We start from the raw sequence: 16,595 nt of genomic DNA on the forward strand, positions 1-16,595 counted from the left end.
GGCTTCTGGCGGCCAGGAGTTATTTGGGAGGGGGGTCAAGTGGACCCTTTGTGAACCCTCAATCCCACAGTCCTTCAGCAGGTACAGACATGACATGAAAGGGCAGTCCTGGGGCAGCCTAGATTGGGGTGTGTCTTTCAGATGTGGAACAACAGCAAGTCACCCATCAGGTACACATGGGGGAAGATCAGCCATTGCCACATCATTGAAGTGGAACCCTGCACAGGGGTCATAGGTACCTTGGGGACTGCAGGGGGTGTGACCTCCCTGGGGTGGCTGCAAGAGGCGGTTTTAGGGTTCAAGGGGCCTGCACAAGGCCCTTGGAGTCTTGTGATCAGCTCCGGCATGGCAAGAAATGAGTACAGGCCAGATGTCCAGGCCCAGCCACAGAAGGAAACTTCTCCACTCACTTTCCCCTCTTTCCCAGAGCCCAACGAGGTTGGGGATTTTGAGTTGAACTTTACCGGGGGTGTCCCTGGCCCAGCAAGTCAGGACCTGCTGTGCGAGATCAGAGACTCACCCTCGCCAGTGGTGTTACACATCGAGGCGGCCTTTAAGGTGCTGCAGACGGGGGTTGGGTAGCAGGGTGGGCCCAGAGAGGTGGCAGGGGTAGGACACAGAGCCCACTCCCTGGCTGCTCAGTAACAGATCCTTCCGGATGTCTCAGGGGCCTGCACTTGTCATCAACGTCTCGGCCCTTCAGTTTGGACTGCTCCGCCTGGGGCACAAAGTCTCGAAGTCCATCCAGATCCGGAACATCAGCCAGCTCTCAGCCATGTGGCACATGAGAGAGAGTCTGGTCTGCCTGGAAGAAAGGCATGAAGATGTAAGTCGGGGGCTGCTGGCTCCTAGGATGCCACCTCTCCCAGAAGCCAGTTCACCTTGGCTCAGGTCTGAACTGGGAAACTTGAACTGTGCTTTCCAATCAGAGCCCCGGGGCTGCGAGAGAAGGCACCCTTGGCAATTGTCGCCTGGCCGTGTGTCTAACTCTCCCCACCATGAGGCAGCTCCTCTCCCCAGAATGTGTTCCCCCACCCCAATTCAACAGGTGGTTCTGGTTCCCTTTTCTACCATCAGATGCAAAATAGGACCTGGGCTTCTCCCTTGGCTGAGCAGTCTGAGTTTGGAAGCACATGGGCAGCTGCTTTGGGCAGAGGTCATGTACTGCTGGGCTCCTCCAGGGCTAGGATCCTTCTGGGGCCTATGCCTGCAGTGGGTACTGCCAGCAGGTGGCGCCTGGGCACAGGCATGTGGCCCAAATATGAAGACTTAAATCTAATTTTTTGGTTTTTTGTTTGTTTTTATTTGCATTTTTTTAGCCCTTTCTGTAGCAGAGCTCGGACCCCAAACTTCAATGCCTGAAAGCTGACAAGCACAAAGCCTTCTTTTCCTATGAGAGCAAGTCCTGTGCAGCCCCTGCTAAAGGCCAGGGAGGTTGAGGCTCAGAAGCAGGAGGCCACAGCACCAGGCCGACCCTATGGTTGGGCATGGTGGCCTGGGTGGGGTGGGGGAGGGAAAGGGAAAATCAGGCCACTTAGCACCTCCAGGCAGGCATGACCCTTGCACTCACTGTGAGGTTCTCATGGGAGAGACCCAAGAGAAAGATAAGGTCCCTTCCGATATAACCTTTCCATGTCTAGTGACACCCCACTATTCCGTGTGACCCACCCCGGGTCTTAGGGTTACTCAGAAGAATGTTCCATTTCTCATGAGACGGGAAGAACAAAATGGAAAGAACCCCTTCCTAAGTTCCCTTTCCCTCTCCCCCTCAGCCAAGGTCAACATACCTGATATGAGGGGAGGGACAGACCTTCCAGGTGAAGGAGTCCAATCCTCCAAGGAATGAGAGGGTGGAGAAAAGACCACCTGGGTGGAAAGGAGAAATTGTGGCCCCTTCTGCAATCTGGTGGCCTGATGGCTCTCCTCAACTGAAGCTGTCAGAGTCCTGACCCAGGTTCCCCATAGGGCTCACAGGCTGTCCTCCTGCTCCCCAGCTGGAGTCTCCATCTGCCTGCTCTGGTCTCCCCACATCCTGGGGCCTCCCTCTGCCTTCTACCTCTCAAATCTGGGCCAGGGTGTGGGCACCTGGCTTGTGCATTCCTGTTCTTGGAGACTCACTTTTTAATCCTCAATCCTGAGGCCCTTGCCCAGCCATAGTCCCCCACATGCTTGCCTCTTTCTGGGTCCCAGATGGCTCTGAGAGAGCCAGGGGCCCTTGGAGGTGCACCTGGTTGGGCATGGCCAGCCCCCAGGGCCTCTGCAATTCTCCATGTCCTCACTCCTCATCCTTCTGGATTGGCAGCAGGCATCTCCCTTGGACATTGAGCCTTCAAGTGGTTACCTTTACCCTCTGGGGGAGTGCCAGGTGACTGTAACCTTGGAGGCCTTGCACTGTCAGCGTCTGCAGACTGTACTAGAGCTGGAAGTGGAAAAAGGGACCTGGAGGTACGGGGCTGTGGGGGATGGGAAGATGACAACAGTATGTGCACATTTACAGTATATTTATTTATACCATGTGCAATGATGTATTTATCTAGAGACATTTCTGCATTTAAATTGACTTATACATGTTTATCCCAAAACATTTAAAAATTACCCAGAAGAATATTAAGATGATCCATAATCCATTACCTAGAAATAGTTCACTGATAATATTTTGGGGTATGTCTTTTTAGGATGTGTGTGCTAAAGGAATGTACATTAGTACAACCACCTTCAAAACCATTTTACTGTTTCCTGGTGAGATGTGACATAATAGTGAAAAACTAGAAACCCCAATGTTCATCAACAGGAGAATGAGCACAAAAATAGTGACATATTTCAATGAGCAAATATTTTTGTATTCTGGGAGGGACACACTGGAGATTTCAAAGGTAGTAGTAGTTCTCTTCTTCCTCTTCCCTTGTTTTTTCTTTTTTTGTACTGGGGATTGAACTTAGGGACACTTAACCACTGAGCCACATCCCCAACCCTTTTTATATTTTATTTAGAGACAGGGTCTCACTAAGTTGCTTAGAGTCTTGCTAAATTGTCATTCTGGCTTTGAACTTAAAATCCTCCTACTTCAGCCTCCCGAGCAGGCAGGATTACAGACACGCACCACTGCTCTGGCTCCCCTTCCCTTTTCCCTCCCATCTCTCTTTCTTGCTTTCCAGTGGAAAGTTTCTCACCTATATAAAAATAGAATAGTATAATAAGTGCCCATGAACTATCACCTACCTTCAAAAGTTATCAGCTCACTGCAAATAACATTCCATCTACATCCCCCATCCACTCCTCTCAACCCCTTCCAAAGTTACTTTGAAGTGAAATATTTCCTTAAGGCTAGTGGTAATATTTTGTGTCTGAAGCCGGATGGGGATATACCTGTCTTCTTTTTACTATTATTTTTTATATATTTAAGCTCTGCATATATTTTATATTCATTATTGCATGTGTATTCATTATAAAACAATTGAAATGCTCATTTAAAACCTGTATGGATACTCTGGAATTATCCTCCAAAAACACTGCACCATTTTATACTTCCTCCTGTCTGGCCCCATATTCTCACGATGACAGATATTATCTGGCTTTAATAATTTGACCATCTGACGGGGGTGATGCCACCAGTGTTTTGTTGGAAGTCCTTTACTGTGATGACCAGTGCGGGTCTGAGTGTGAGTCTTTCCCACTGGTCCTGCAGGGCACTCTGTGGGCCTTCAACATGAAGGCTAAGTTTGCGTTCACCTCTGGGAACATGGCTTCCATGAAGTCTTATTTTCTTTCCTTTACTGTCTCTGTTCTTCTGAAAGGACCTTGTATTAACCAAAATGTTTACAGATTGCAGGTGATAGAGCTGCAGACAAGGAAGAAAAAGCATCCCTGCCTTGCCATCCCAAGGGCCAAAACTCTTCCCTTTGTTGGCTGTTCTGTTTTCTCCCATCCTCTACCCTTCTTCCCTCTTGCAACCTCCATCCCAGTCCCAACCCTCAACTCTGCTTCTCTCTGTGGGCCTTTCCCTCCTCTGTTGGTGAGGGCCCTTAGCCACTCTGCCTGAGGAGGCGATCCTTAGAGCCTGGGCTCCCTCTGTGAAAAGTGAACCTGCTTTCTCCAGAGATGGGCCCTGATAGGTCCTCTCTAGGTCGTGTTCCTCCCCTTCCCCAGGTGGGGGGTTAGGAGTAGGGGTGAGAGGTGGGCATCTGTCTCCAGAAGAAGAGAGAGAGTGGGAAAGCTTGCTGAGCTCCCACAGCCCACTCAACACCTGCTGGAAACTTGCAGCATGATTTTAACTGGATTTCTAATATTTCTATTTTTTCAATGGCTTTGCTCCTCACTCAGGGAAGGTGCCCTTGGCCTTGTGGCTCACTCTTTCTGCCTTTGGTGATATGCCTTTCTTTGGAAATCATACTTTTAAATTTTAGGTTTTGGGGGTTGGTTTTGTTTTGTTTTTGTACTAGGTTTTGAACTAGGGGGCACTTAACCACTGAGCCACATCCCCAGTCCTTTTTTGTATTTTATTTAGAGACAGGGTCTCACCGAGTTGCTTAGGGCCTGGCTGATTTGCTGAGGCTAGCTTTGAACTCACAATCTTCCTGCCTCAGCATCCAGACCTGCTGGGATTGATTACCAGCATGGGCCACCGAGCCTGGCTTTGGGGTTGTTCTTTTTTGATAGAAATGTGTTAGCGTCTTGTACATACAAAACCTCTTGCATCCCCCCAAGGAATCTGATTTCCCTTTTCTTGAGTGTTTGTCTGGAGACCTTCTCCCTTCGTTTTTTTAGTTTTCTTCTACATCTGGCAACCGTTGGCTGTCCACTGCTGTTTCTGAATGGAGGATCTAGTTGATTTGCACACAGAACTGGTGGCGTCAGTTTTCCTCTCAGTAAGTGGGTGTAGGAATGGCAAGCGCCCCTCTTCCAAGGAGTGGAGAGTAGGTGAGCATGTTGCCCCAGAGCACACCATAACCCCAATCCCCTGAGAGGAAGAAGCCTTTAGAGGAAGCAGCCAAGACCGCAAAGGAAGCCCATGTTGGGCAGCTATACAAACCTGTCCATCGCTTCCTTCATAAATAGCAGTGAAAGGCTGGGAACAATTTGGTTGTTTTTCCTCCAGGACAGCTGAGAGGCCCAGGAGTACTGGGGACTCTCTCCTGCCCACACCCATGTTCTCCAAGGGTGGCAAGTACTACAGCCCCGTCTCCCGTATGTGGTCTGAGCTCCAGGCCCGAGGAGACCAAGCCGATCAAGCTCCCAACCCTCCTTGCATGTTCCCAGTTCTTTCCCCATGGCCCACTCCTTCCCTTTGACTCTTGTCATTGACAGTGTCAGCACTTCTCTTCACCTGCACATGACCTTCATTCCAGGGGTTTTAGGAAGCAGTATTGTTCTCTTCTGTTGTATCAGTTAATCTGATCACATCCTGTTCTCCTTTTCTGCTCCTTATCCTCCTTTTTTCCATGAAATGGCGTTACATTTACCCCTTTCTTTTTTTTTCTTTTGGTGCTGGTGCTGGGTATTGAACTCAGGGCTTCCCTTCTGCTAAGCACGTGCCCACAACCCCAATCTCTTTACCCGTCTTTGTGAGCTTTCGCAGGTGGCCCCTGTGCTGGATATCATAGCTACCCGTCCTGACCGCTCTCCATCCTCCCTGCTGCTCTCTGGTCCTCCACATCCTTAGTCACTTGTGATTCTCTTTCTGGTGGCAGTCATCCTAGCATGAGAGGTGTATTTCCCTGAGGATTGAATTTGCATTTCCCTTTGGCCAGTGAACAGTGCTGAGCATCTGTTCATACACTCATAGGTTATCTGTGTCAATTTTGCACTATATTTTTTCATACAGTGCAAAAAATGGGTCCAATTTTATTCCTTTCCATGAAGTTAACCCATTATCCCAGTACCATTTCTTAAAAACACTATTCTTTACCCACCAAATTGTTTTGGCACACTCAAAAATCAATTGATGGACGTGTGAGGGTTTATTTCTGGATTCTCCATTCTGTTTCACTGAACCACATGTCTGTCCTTGGGCCAGGTGCCACAGTGTGGATCACTGTGGCCTTGTAGTAAATCTGAAAACTGGGAAATATGAATTCTCCAACTTTTTTTCTTTTTCAGGATTGTTTTAGCCATTCTGGATTCTTTGAATTTCCATATGATTTTATGACATCTCCATATAAATCAGTTGGCTAATTTCTGTGAAAAGCCAGCTGTGGTTTCTGTAAGGGAGTGAGTAGCATCTGTAGGTCGATTTGGGGAGTGTCATCATCTTGGCAGTGTTCTCCATGAGTATGTCTTTCCACTTATGTTCTTTTTCATTTAGTTCTATGATATTTCATTGTTTTCAATTCTTATATTTCTTTTATGAAATTATTTATAAATATTTTATGCTTTTTGATGATTTTGGAAGTAGAACCATTTTCTTAACTTTGATTTCTGGTTGTTCATCACTCCTGCATAGAAACACAAATGTTCTTGCATGTTGGTCGTGTATCCTGCAACCATGCTGATCTCATTTATTCGTTCTAATATTGTTCTAAAGAGAAGGACATGTTATTTGCATAAAGATAATTTATTCTATTATTTCTTCTTTGGATTTTATTTGCTCTTTCTCTAGTTTCTTAGGTGGGAGCTGAGGCTTTTGGTATTTTTTTTAATATTGGCATTCATAAATATAAATTTACCTCTGAGCATTGCTTTAGCTGCATCCTATAAGCTTTGAGATGTTGTGTTTTCAATTTCATTGACATAAAAATATTTTCTAATTTCTCTTGTGATTTTTTTCTACTTGACCCTAAATTTTTTACTTTATTTATAAGTGTGTTGTTTAATTTACAGATATTTTTATTTCTCTAATTTCTTTCTGTTGTTGATGTCTAACTGAATTCTGTTGTTATTGGAGAATATACTTTATATAATTACAGTCCTTTAAAGCTCACTGAAGCTTGTTTTATGAGCTCTCTTGTCTTCCATTCTGGAAATGTTTTATATGCCCTAAAGAACATATGTATTCTGGCCAGGCATGGTAGCACACACCTGTAATCCTAGTGACTTGGGAGGCTGAGGCAAGAGGATCTCGAGTTCAAAGCCAGCTTCAGCAAAAAGTTAGGTGCCAAGCAACTCAGTGAGACCCTGTCTTGAAATAAAATACAAAATAGGGCTCAGTATGTGGCTCAGTGATCAAGTGCCTCTGAAATCCCTAGTTACCTCCCCTGCCAAAAAAAGAATTATATGTATTCTGCTGTCAAAGTACTGTATATGTCTGTTGGGTTGTTTGGTTAATTGTACTGTTTAACTCTTTCCTTCCTTTGTAAAATTATTTTCATACAAACTTCATTTTCATACACTAAAGTTCCACCAACACAGTTTTACAGTTTCTGGCTTATGTAATTGTCTTTTAAATCAGAAGGAAAGAATTTCAATAAAATAACATTTATTCTGCCCTTTATATTTACCTACATTTTATATAATGCAGTTGTATCAGTTAGGGTTCCACTAGAAATTTATTGCAAGGGTTTGGCTTATGTGACTGGCCAGGCAATTCCAGAATCCATAGGGCAGGCCTGCAGGAAGCAAGAGCTGAGGCTGCTTTAGCACACTTGGAATGTCTTTCTCTGGGTAATTTCATTTCAACTGATTAACTCAGGCCCAGCCACATTATCTAGGATAATCTTCTTTGCTTACCCTGGACTGACTCTGAATGTTAATCATGCTGGCAAAATACCTTCAGATGTCCATCCAGGCAGAACACCTGTTTGTTGAGCTCCTGCTCTCACCACAAGAAAAAATTGAACAAACTGAAAATCATTGACTTCTTAGATCCATCAGAGAATTGAGGTCATAGGATACATTGCAATCCCCAAATCTGGGGGGAGAGGCTAATACAGAATACACATCAGTTAACCTGAAGCAGAAGCTACTGGGGCCATCAATGGGAAGGAATGCTTAAAAAAGTAGCTTCAGCAAATTCTGGAGCTGAATGTAGACTAGCTATAGGTAGAAACTTGGAGGTGCACTAGGTTATCATGGTGGAGATTGGAAAAATTCTCTTGTTTTGCCAGGGTAGGGTGGGGAGACGAAGTGACCATTCTGGAAAAATAACCACTTTAAAATAAGCCTAAATTATTCTCCATATAATTTCTCTTACACCTCAGCATTTCAATTTGGAGTACTTATAAACAGTATTGTATTTTCACTCAATTCCATGTGTTCATTATGTATGTAAAAGCATGATTTGATTTTTGTGCTTTGATCTTACCCCTATAACTTTGCTGAACTTAGTTCTAGAAGTTCTTAAAATATAGACTCCTCAGAATTTTCTGCATAGACCATCATGACAACTGTATATAGGGGCAGTTTTATTTCTCCTGTCTCCTGGTGTTCCAGCTACCTTCCTGTGTATGCTGAGGTACAGGAGCCCCACGTATACCTGAAGAGCAGCCAGGTGGAGGTCAGCAACCTCTACATGGGGGTGTCCACAAAGTCAACCATCACGCTCGTCAACGGCACGCTCCTGTTCACGCGGTTTCACTGGGGCAAGGTGAGTGAGCCTGTACCATCCAGGAGCAGTCTGCAGCCCTCAGCAACAGAGACCTATGTGGCCCCCCAAATCCCTCCCATAGCATCTGTTCAGCCTCTCTCCCTACCACAGCCCGCCCATAACTCCATAGAGCCCAGAAAAGCTTGGATCCTCAGAGGAGCGGCCCATCTGGTCTGGCTTTGGTCCTGCCTTTAGGGAATTCCAGTTCCTGCCTGAGAAGGAGTTTCTGGTGAACACAGATAGAGCCTTCCAGTTAGCAGAGTGTGTGGCTGGTCCACATAGCTGTCAGGAGCCCAATTGTGGTTCTGCCCCATGGCTCTGAGATCTGTGGAAGATGGAGCCACATCCTTGTATATCAAAGGCATTTGCCTTCTGCTTCCCAACTCTCTGGGCCTCTCAGGGTAGCTCATTTAGTCCGTGCAACCCACTGACAGGTGGCGAAGTCCCTCCAGGGTTGGGGAGGACAGAAGGAACCTTGGGACCTACTGTGGGTCTGAGTCTCAGCCAGCAGTGAGCATGCTGTCTGGACTCGGGTTCCTCTAGGAGCCTCACACAACAGGTCCACAAATGTGTCCACCAGCTCCTAGGGCACCAAGCAGCCTTCTGCACAGCAATAGTCTCTCCCAAACGTGGCCTGCTGGGCCCCAGTGAGGAGCGCCTGCTCAACTTGGAGTTGACCGTGCATACCATGGTGAGTACAGTGATAACAGAACCTGAGTGACTAAGACACCTGTCAACAGGTTGGGCTTGTGCCTCAGGGAGGTCCTGCTCCTGGTCCTTGTGGGTAGGGAAGGGATTTTTTGCATTTGGGTGTAGGATCCCCATTCAAGCTGGGCCAACTTTCTAAGAACACAAGGTCAGAGAGCCTGGAGCAGCCTGGATGTGCTCTGAGACCCTCTGGCCCTTTTGGCACCAGCTTTAGCCTTCTCCAGACCATTCTTTGTGGCTGGGGCGGGGTCCAGCTTTCCAGTTGGCCCAGAGACCTAAGGCAGAGGTTCTGTTCAAGGCAGACACTGTGCCAGATGCTGCTGGAGGAGGTGACTGGTAGCCAGGGTCAGCCTGGGGGAGGCACAGCTTTTCTCTGGAGGGGCCCAGAGGGAGACCATCTGGGTGAACATGATTAGTGCTTGAGCATTGTTGGATATTGCTGCATGGTTCTTGTTGGGGAAATAATTTCTTCCTTGCAAAGACTTGCAAAATCGGGTCTCAGTTTTTCGCTGGCAAACATGGGACAGTGAGCTTTTCTATACAGATGATCCTGAGCTCCAGGATGATAGACCCAGGCATAGCATGGTGCAGATCCCACTCAGGAAGGACATGATGTCTATTATAGTAGCAGCATCAGAAAGAATGAGCAGCTCTCCAGAAGTCACTCTGAAAGGTTTTCCTTTCTGTGGACATGCACAGATGTTTCAGGAAGACTCAGCATGAACCCTGGGGATGGGGCCAGGCCTCTGGGGACAGGATGTGGGCCTACCGGCTGGGATTACTAAAGCACACAAGAGCCCTTTCTCAGAGATGAGCCCAGACAAAGGTCAAGGCCTTCATGTTGGGCCACTCACAGAAACCACCTCTGCTGTGGAAGACCATCTGTACCCACCTCTGAAGCCCTGGGTCTGACTGAGCCCTGGATGGGTTTTCTTGTAGGAAGAACTGACGGATCTGGCTCTTCCTTGTTATGTGTCAGGAATGAAAAAGCCACTGGCCCTAGGTATCTCTGGAAAGCCCCAGGGACTGGAAGTGACCATCACTGTCTCCATGGAGGGCTCTGATATCAGGTGAGCCCAGAGTGGGAACAGCTTTACAAAGAACTGGCAATGTACTGAGAGTCCATTACCAGCTGATTCCTACCACTGGGAAGAGGCCATAGAGTTGTGATGGGCCCTGACCACTTGCTTCTGCAGGAGCAGACCCTTTATCCCACCCCTGTCCTCTGTGTGTCCAGGGCTGCAGGCTCCTTGGGCTTTCCCATATGAGGCCCAGCAACCTGGAGACATGCCAGTCTGCCCCTAGCCAGGGACTGCCTAACAGAGTTCCAGGCCTCTGTTAGCATGGTGGGCAGACAGGAAGGCGGGGTCTGGGGGTTCCAGCTCCATGAGGAGGGAGTCGAAGATGAAGCCAGGTTTCTGGGCAGCTCCTGCACCCCTTCCTAGGGTGGTTCTCTGAGTAGTCCAAAGACCACAGGTAACACAGCGCCCATGGACATGGGGCAATGTTTTCAGGACAAAGCAGTGGCCGGGCCACCTGGAGGAGCTCCACCTAGACTTTGGATCAACGGTGCCACTGAGGACCCGTGTGAATGGCCAGATCATTCTGACCAATTGCTCCCCAATGCAGACCTCTTTCACTCTCAATTTTGACTACTTTGGGAGCCCCCCAAACAGCCTGAGCAAAAGCATCAGCCTGTAAGTCTTGTTTCCTTTGGAGGCTGTCCCCAGGGTGGGAGTGCATGGGTGGAGTTTACCTCCTTTGTGGCTTAGGTGGCAAGAGGCTGACTGGTGTAGAAGGGGGCATCTGTGACTTTACAGGGAGATATAGAGAAACACAGAGAGGAGATGACTTTTTGCTACCCACTCTTCAATATTGACTGGGCCTGTGGGAAAGGCTGGGATGTGCCCCCTCCTCCTCAGCCTGGCCTGCTGACATGGCAGGCTTTTGAGATGAGGCAGGAGAGGCCCGTGAATGAGGGAGAAGTTTCTATGGATAGAAAGAACCAGGTAAAGATGTGGGAGGGACGACTTAAGAATGGGAGTGTTCTGGGGACATTGGATGGTGTGGCTGGGCTGACGTGGAGAAGTGAGCTGGGGAGGATGACCAGGAGGGAAGACAAAAGGTCAGCGGAGACACTAGTCAAGGGAAAAGCAAGACATGGAGCACTGCACCACAGATATTGGCCAAAACTACATTTTAGGACATCTTTTTTGGAGGCAGTTTGCCAGCACACACCTGTGAGAGACCTCAGTGCCTCATCTCTTAAAACCACTGCCATGTGCAAGAGGGAGAGCCATAAGCAGTGGATAATCCATCAGCTCTCTGCTCCAAAGGGTTAGTGTGCATCCAGCACTGGACAGAGGTCGGCAGGGTGCACTGGAAATGGGTCTGTTGCAGAAGTTTGAGCAAGAGAGGGAACATTGGGATGGGTTTGCATCCTAGGTAACTAGGGCACAGCCTGGGACAAGGGATCCCTGCCCTAGAGCCCTCCTGGATTTCTTAGGGGATGATCTGTATGACTTGGGGAGTGGCCTGCAGCTGGGGATACTTTGGATGATAGAGGTGTAGTGGGGGCAAAGACCAGAGAAAAAGGTGAAGAAGAGACCTGACCAGCTTTTCCCTGGGAGAAGCAGGCAGTGCCACCTTCCTCTGCTGGATGCAGTACTGTTTTCCATGGGGGCATGGCTCAGGTCCTGGGAAAGGCTTAGCTGTTTTGATGCCAAGTTTTTTGTTTTTTGTTGCCTCCATTTATAAAGCCCTGACTTGCCTCCTGCCCTGCTAAAGTCGGCACGGATCCGAGAGCACTTGGCCAAAAAAGAGCAGCTGGGTAAGAGCCACCAGGGTGGGGGGTGAGGGCTGCGGGCTGATGCCTGGCCACAGTGGAGTTTCACCTGGCCTTCTGAGGATGTGGGCCAGCAGCTGCCCGAGAAGAAAACCAGGACTGGAGACCTCCTTCTCAGTGTCTTTCCTAGCTAGGTCCTCAAGATGGCCATGGCTTTTCACATGACAATCTCCTACTCTTGAATGAGGTCATTTCCTTGGTAGGGCATAACCTCATGCACAGGGCCTGAACTTGATTTGGGCTGCATAGTGGCTCATAAAGGAGGGCTGTTGATGAGCTCTGGACTCTCGGGAGAGAAGAGAGTTAGCCAGGCAGGACACCAAGCTACTGGTACCTGAGCTAGCCTCCTGACCACAGAGAGGCTGTGGGGTGGCTGGTCAGGGGGAGTGCATTGGTAACTCCTGAGGGTTTGGAACTCACTCTCAACCCCAGGCTCCTGAGCCCTCATTCCTGATTCTCCCACAGATTTTATGGAAAGCATGTTATCTTATGGGAGAGGAGTTGCATTCTTCCCCCACACTTCCAAGGGTGTGCTGGGGGCTTTCCAGCAGCTGAGCATTGACATCACAGGCTGTGCCAACATGTGGGGCGAGTACTGGGACAGCCTTATTTGCAAGGTAATGACACACAGGCGGGCACACCCCTCTGACTTCCCTTTCTCCAACACCCAGTCCTCAGCCTCTCAAAGCTCACCAAGTTACAAGGTGATCCTACTGATCCTGGGATACCTGCCACAACCTCTGGGATGGAGGCTGGGATGTTCTAGGCAGGAGGGGTCCTCATGAGCAGTAGAACCTTCTGCACTTTTCCCCTTGAGGTGCAGGGCTGGGACCACAATAAGGACAGAAATTAGCAGACTATGCCATGACCCGAGACCTAGAGAAGGGAGTAAGAAATAGAGGGAATAACAGCCTCCCTTGCCTAGCCTTCTGTGCATTCCATTATTACCCCATGGGTCATTCATTTGCTCCTTCACTCAGCACACATGGAGCTCCTACTGTGTACAGGTTCCTGTGCAGTCCTTAATACTAGGGAGATACAAGGATGAAATCAATGACCAGCCAGGAGATAAGGCCTGCAAGGAGCCCCCTGGTTTACCATGGCAGGGTAAAACACACGTACATTACCCTATACACCATTCTGTTGTTGCATAGATTTTTGTGAACTCTTTAGTAAGTTAAACAGGCTAATTATAGTAGATATTTGCTTTAAGTTGCTTGTATCACGTATGACAAATGGTTGCTTATGTTAATACATAGTTACTAAATAACAGTAAGGGGAAAATAAAGTATTGCAAGTAGCAAAGGGTTTGAATAGGTGATTCAAAGAAAGACAAGTCCAAATAGCTAATACTTATATTTAAAAAAAGTCATCACTAGTAGTTAAATAAATGTAAGTACAATAACCACAAAATACTGGTTTGTGTCAGATTAGCAAGGTTTGAAAGCTATTGGTGAGGTACGGGGAAAGGGAACATCTTAGCCTGGTGGGTCCAGAGGTAGGGAATGCCTCTGGCCTTTGGCAGCACTTGGGACTGTGCCATGTCCAAATTTAAAGGGTCTCCAAGAACACATCTGTAGATTATGTACAAATGACTTCACAATAGGCTGCTTTTCTTTTCAGCATTATTTGTAATGGCAGGGAGGAAACAAATATGGATTTGTGTCCATCTGTAAAAGACTGGATAAGCCATTGGGTTGCTTCCCTACCGTGGAATTCTGCAAAGCCTAGCCTATGATATCATGAATCTATTTTAGTAAAATTATATCATTAAGAGAAAAGAAGGTTATTAAAGAACAACCTGTCTGGCATGCTGCCCACCTGTATCTGTCTTAATGGACACAAAGGAAGGGTGGACGGATACATGCTAAGATGGCGGCAGTGAGTCCAGCAGGGGGAGAATTATGGGTGATTAGTACACTAAGTTTTTTCCCCAGAAATAAGCATTTATTTTAAGTAACAGAGAAGAATAATAAGGTTTTTTTCCCCTTTAAAAGTTAACAGAGATTTATGCAGATGGAGGCTGGCAGAGCCCAGGCTGGGGCTGTCTGGAGAAGGAGTCAGTGGGAAATGAGGCTGGGCCAAGCCAGGACCAAGCTGTGGGGTGCTTGAGGTGGCTGGAGGGAATGCAGGGGCAGCTGGTAACAGGGGTGACAAAGGGTGTATTTGCAGGTGGGAGACCTGCCACCAGCAGTCATCCCAGTGCACATGGCAGTGGTGGGCTGCCCCATCAGCTCCCAGCGGACCACCTCTTACATGGCTGACAAGTCACAGAAGGAGCCCATCATCAGGTGCCCCACCCTTGCCCTCATCCTCTGCTCCCTAGTGGCTCCCCAAACTCTGCAACCTCCAGCTTGGGCTTCCCATCTACCTCAATGTTCTCCATATGGCCTAAAGCCACCTGGTGCCACCTACAAGGGGTCCCAGGTTAGGTTATTCCTGGGGGAAAAGAGGCCTTAGGAGACGTGGCCACCACCTATGGGTCTCTGAGGGACTTTGGGGTGGGGGGCAGAAGTAGTGAGTAATCCGTGTAACTCAAGGTCAGTACCAGACCTAGGGCTGCTCACACAGATGAGCTGGGATCAGCATAATTCAGGGGACAGAGAATGGATTTCCAGAGCAGTGAGCTGCCCCAGGTTACAGGCCCTCAACCAGTGCACAGGGAAGGCCTCCAGCCCTGGGTCTCAGTGTCACCAAGGTGAGGACAGACCACTGTGGACCTCCTGGTCCTTGTCTTGTACTCCTCTCTGCAGTATCCCTGCCTGCCAGGTGTATGCCGGCTGTGGCTTGCTCAATCCCATATCTTGCCTCCAGGTTTGGGACCCAGGTCTCTGGAGGAGACACAATCACACGGAAACTTCGCCTGAATAACTCCAGCCCCTGTGGTGAGATGATTGTGAGATAAACTGGGGAGGTGCTCTTGGAAGCTGATGGCCCCGAACAGGATGTGGGGGCCTGTGGTTACCAAGGGAGGTCCACAGGGATCAAGAGGGAGAGTTGACCATGGTAGTCCAGGGTTGCCAGAGAGTGCCTCTCCCATCATCGAGGACGGGATCTGCTCTTGCCTAGCCTTGGGTCTCCCAGTATCAAAGGAGCCACAGAGCCTTGCTGTCATCAGGGTTGCTGGGCCTAGGGCTACTTCCAGGGGACCCCGTTGCTCATTCCTTCAGCCGGCAGGACCTGCACTCTATCCAGGATCTGAGCAAGAAGTTGGGGATACAAAAGGCAAAAGACAGCAGGGTCTCTGCCTAGGGCCCCGTCCTATGGGCGTGACTGTGCATGGAGGCTAGCGCCTGAGGATCAAGGGGCCTGCATGTCCCCAAGGAGGGGCACTTAGGCTGAGTCTGGAGGGAAAATAAGCCAGCATTGCTTGGGGCAGTGAGTGATGACAAAGAGTATTCTGTGCCACCAGAAGAACTATGGGCAGCTCAGAGACTTGAGGGAGACAGCAGGATCAGCCTGGCCTCATTGAGTCCCCTGGGGAGTGTGTGAGGCATTCCCAGGCTGACCCCCCTGGGCAGAATGAGCCCGTGTCAGGTGGCAGGACTTGGCACTATCATAGCTAAACTGCCCAGGCTCTCAGGAAGGCATGGCCACAGGAGAGGGCCCTGCTCTAGGACAGATCTCTGCAGTTCTGGAAGTGTTGGCAGTCTCTCCTCTCCCCACATTCTAAGTCAATGTCTCCTTGTATTCGCAGTTGTTTTTCTTTATGCTTTTAGCTGCTATATTGGTTGGTGCATTTAGACACTGGATATTCTTCTCAAATTGAGTCTTGTCATTTGTATTGTTCCTCTGACTCCTATGGAATGCTGCTGGCTAAATTCCATGTTACTTTCTTTTGCTCTCCTTGGTGTTTTCTCATTGGCATTTACCTGGGGTTTCCTTACCCACTCTTCCATTGTCACCCTTTATGACTTTGTTTCTGGTGAACAGTAGACAGCTGAGTTTTGTGTTTTTTTTTTTTTTAAACACCCTGACATTCTCAATGTTTGAATGGGAAAAGTTAGTCAATCCATATAATTCTTCCATCTCATTTTAAGATTTATTTTGCTTTGTTATTTGTTTTTCAGTTCCTTTTTTTTTTTTTTTTTTTTGTGGCCTTTGTTTATCTTCCCTCTTTACTTTGGGCTTTCTTTTCAGCTTCCCTTCCCTCTGGTGGTTCCTCCCCTTCCTTGGGCTCATAATCACATGCACATTTCTCTATTTCTACCTGGAAGATTGTCCACTGGACTTCAGAGTTGTGGTGTCCTTGGTAAGAGGCAGGTGCTAAGTTGATAGTAAACATAAGGAACAAGATCAGGAGCCTTGGGTGTGTGTCCACTGGGTATTCACCAGGGCCCAGCCCAGTGGCTAGCATTATAAGTTCTAATAAATCAAATGCTAATGGGGAATGGGTGAGAGATGAGAGGGAGGAGGTGGGCTGCCAGAGGGAAGCTTGTTCATGATGGTGGACCTGAACTTGTTTCAGTACTGTCAAAAAAATAGCAAGATGTAGAGCTGGGCACAGTGGCGCGCGCCTGTAAT

General features: G+C 48.3%; 1 protein-coding gene across 2 annotated transcripts in view; it reads left to right on the plus strand.

Moving 5' to 3' along the window:
- Dlec1 (DLEC1 cilia and flagella associated protein) overlaps positions 1 to 16,595 on the plus strand; it is a 49,443-nt gene that overhangs the window by 26,458 nt on the left and 6,390 nt on the right. For both annotated transcript variants that reach the window (XM_027932201.2, XM_071599777.1), the window contains exons 16-27: positions 142 to 235; positions 428 to 558; positions 668 to 826; positions 2,306 to 2,445; positions 8,365 to 8,518; positions 9,099 to 9,209; positions 10,166 to 10,296; positions 10,741 to 10,923; positions 11,986 to 12,056; positions 12,537 to 12,688; positions 14,244 to 14,362; positions 14,886 to 14,956. In XM_027932201.2, coding sequence (XP_027788002.2) covers positions 142 to 235; positions 428 to 558; positions 668 to 826; positions 2,306 to 2,445; positions 8,365 to 8,518; positions 9,099 to 9,209; positions 10,166 to 10,296; positions 10,741 to 10,923; positions 11,986 to 12,056; positions 12,537 to 12,688; positions 14,244 to 14,362; positions 14,886 to 14,956 — 1,516 coding nt within the window. The remainder of the gene's footprint in view (positions 1 to 141; positions 236 to 427; positions 559 to 667; positions 827 to 2,305; positions 2,446 to 8,364; positions 8,519 to 9,098; positions 9,210 to 10,165; positions 10,297 to 10,740; positions 10,924 to 11,985; positions 12,057 to 12,536; positions 12,689 to 14,243; positions 14,363 to 14,885; positions 14,957 to 16,595) is intronic.

This window comes from Marmota flaviventris, chromosome 1 (assembly GCF_047511675.1).
Source record: "Marmota flaviventris isolate mMarFla1 chromosome 1, mMarFla1.hap1, whole genome shotgun sequence".
Lineage (NCBI taxonomy): Eukaryota > Metazoa > Chordata > Mammalia > Rodentia > Sciuridae > Marmota > Marmota flaviventris.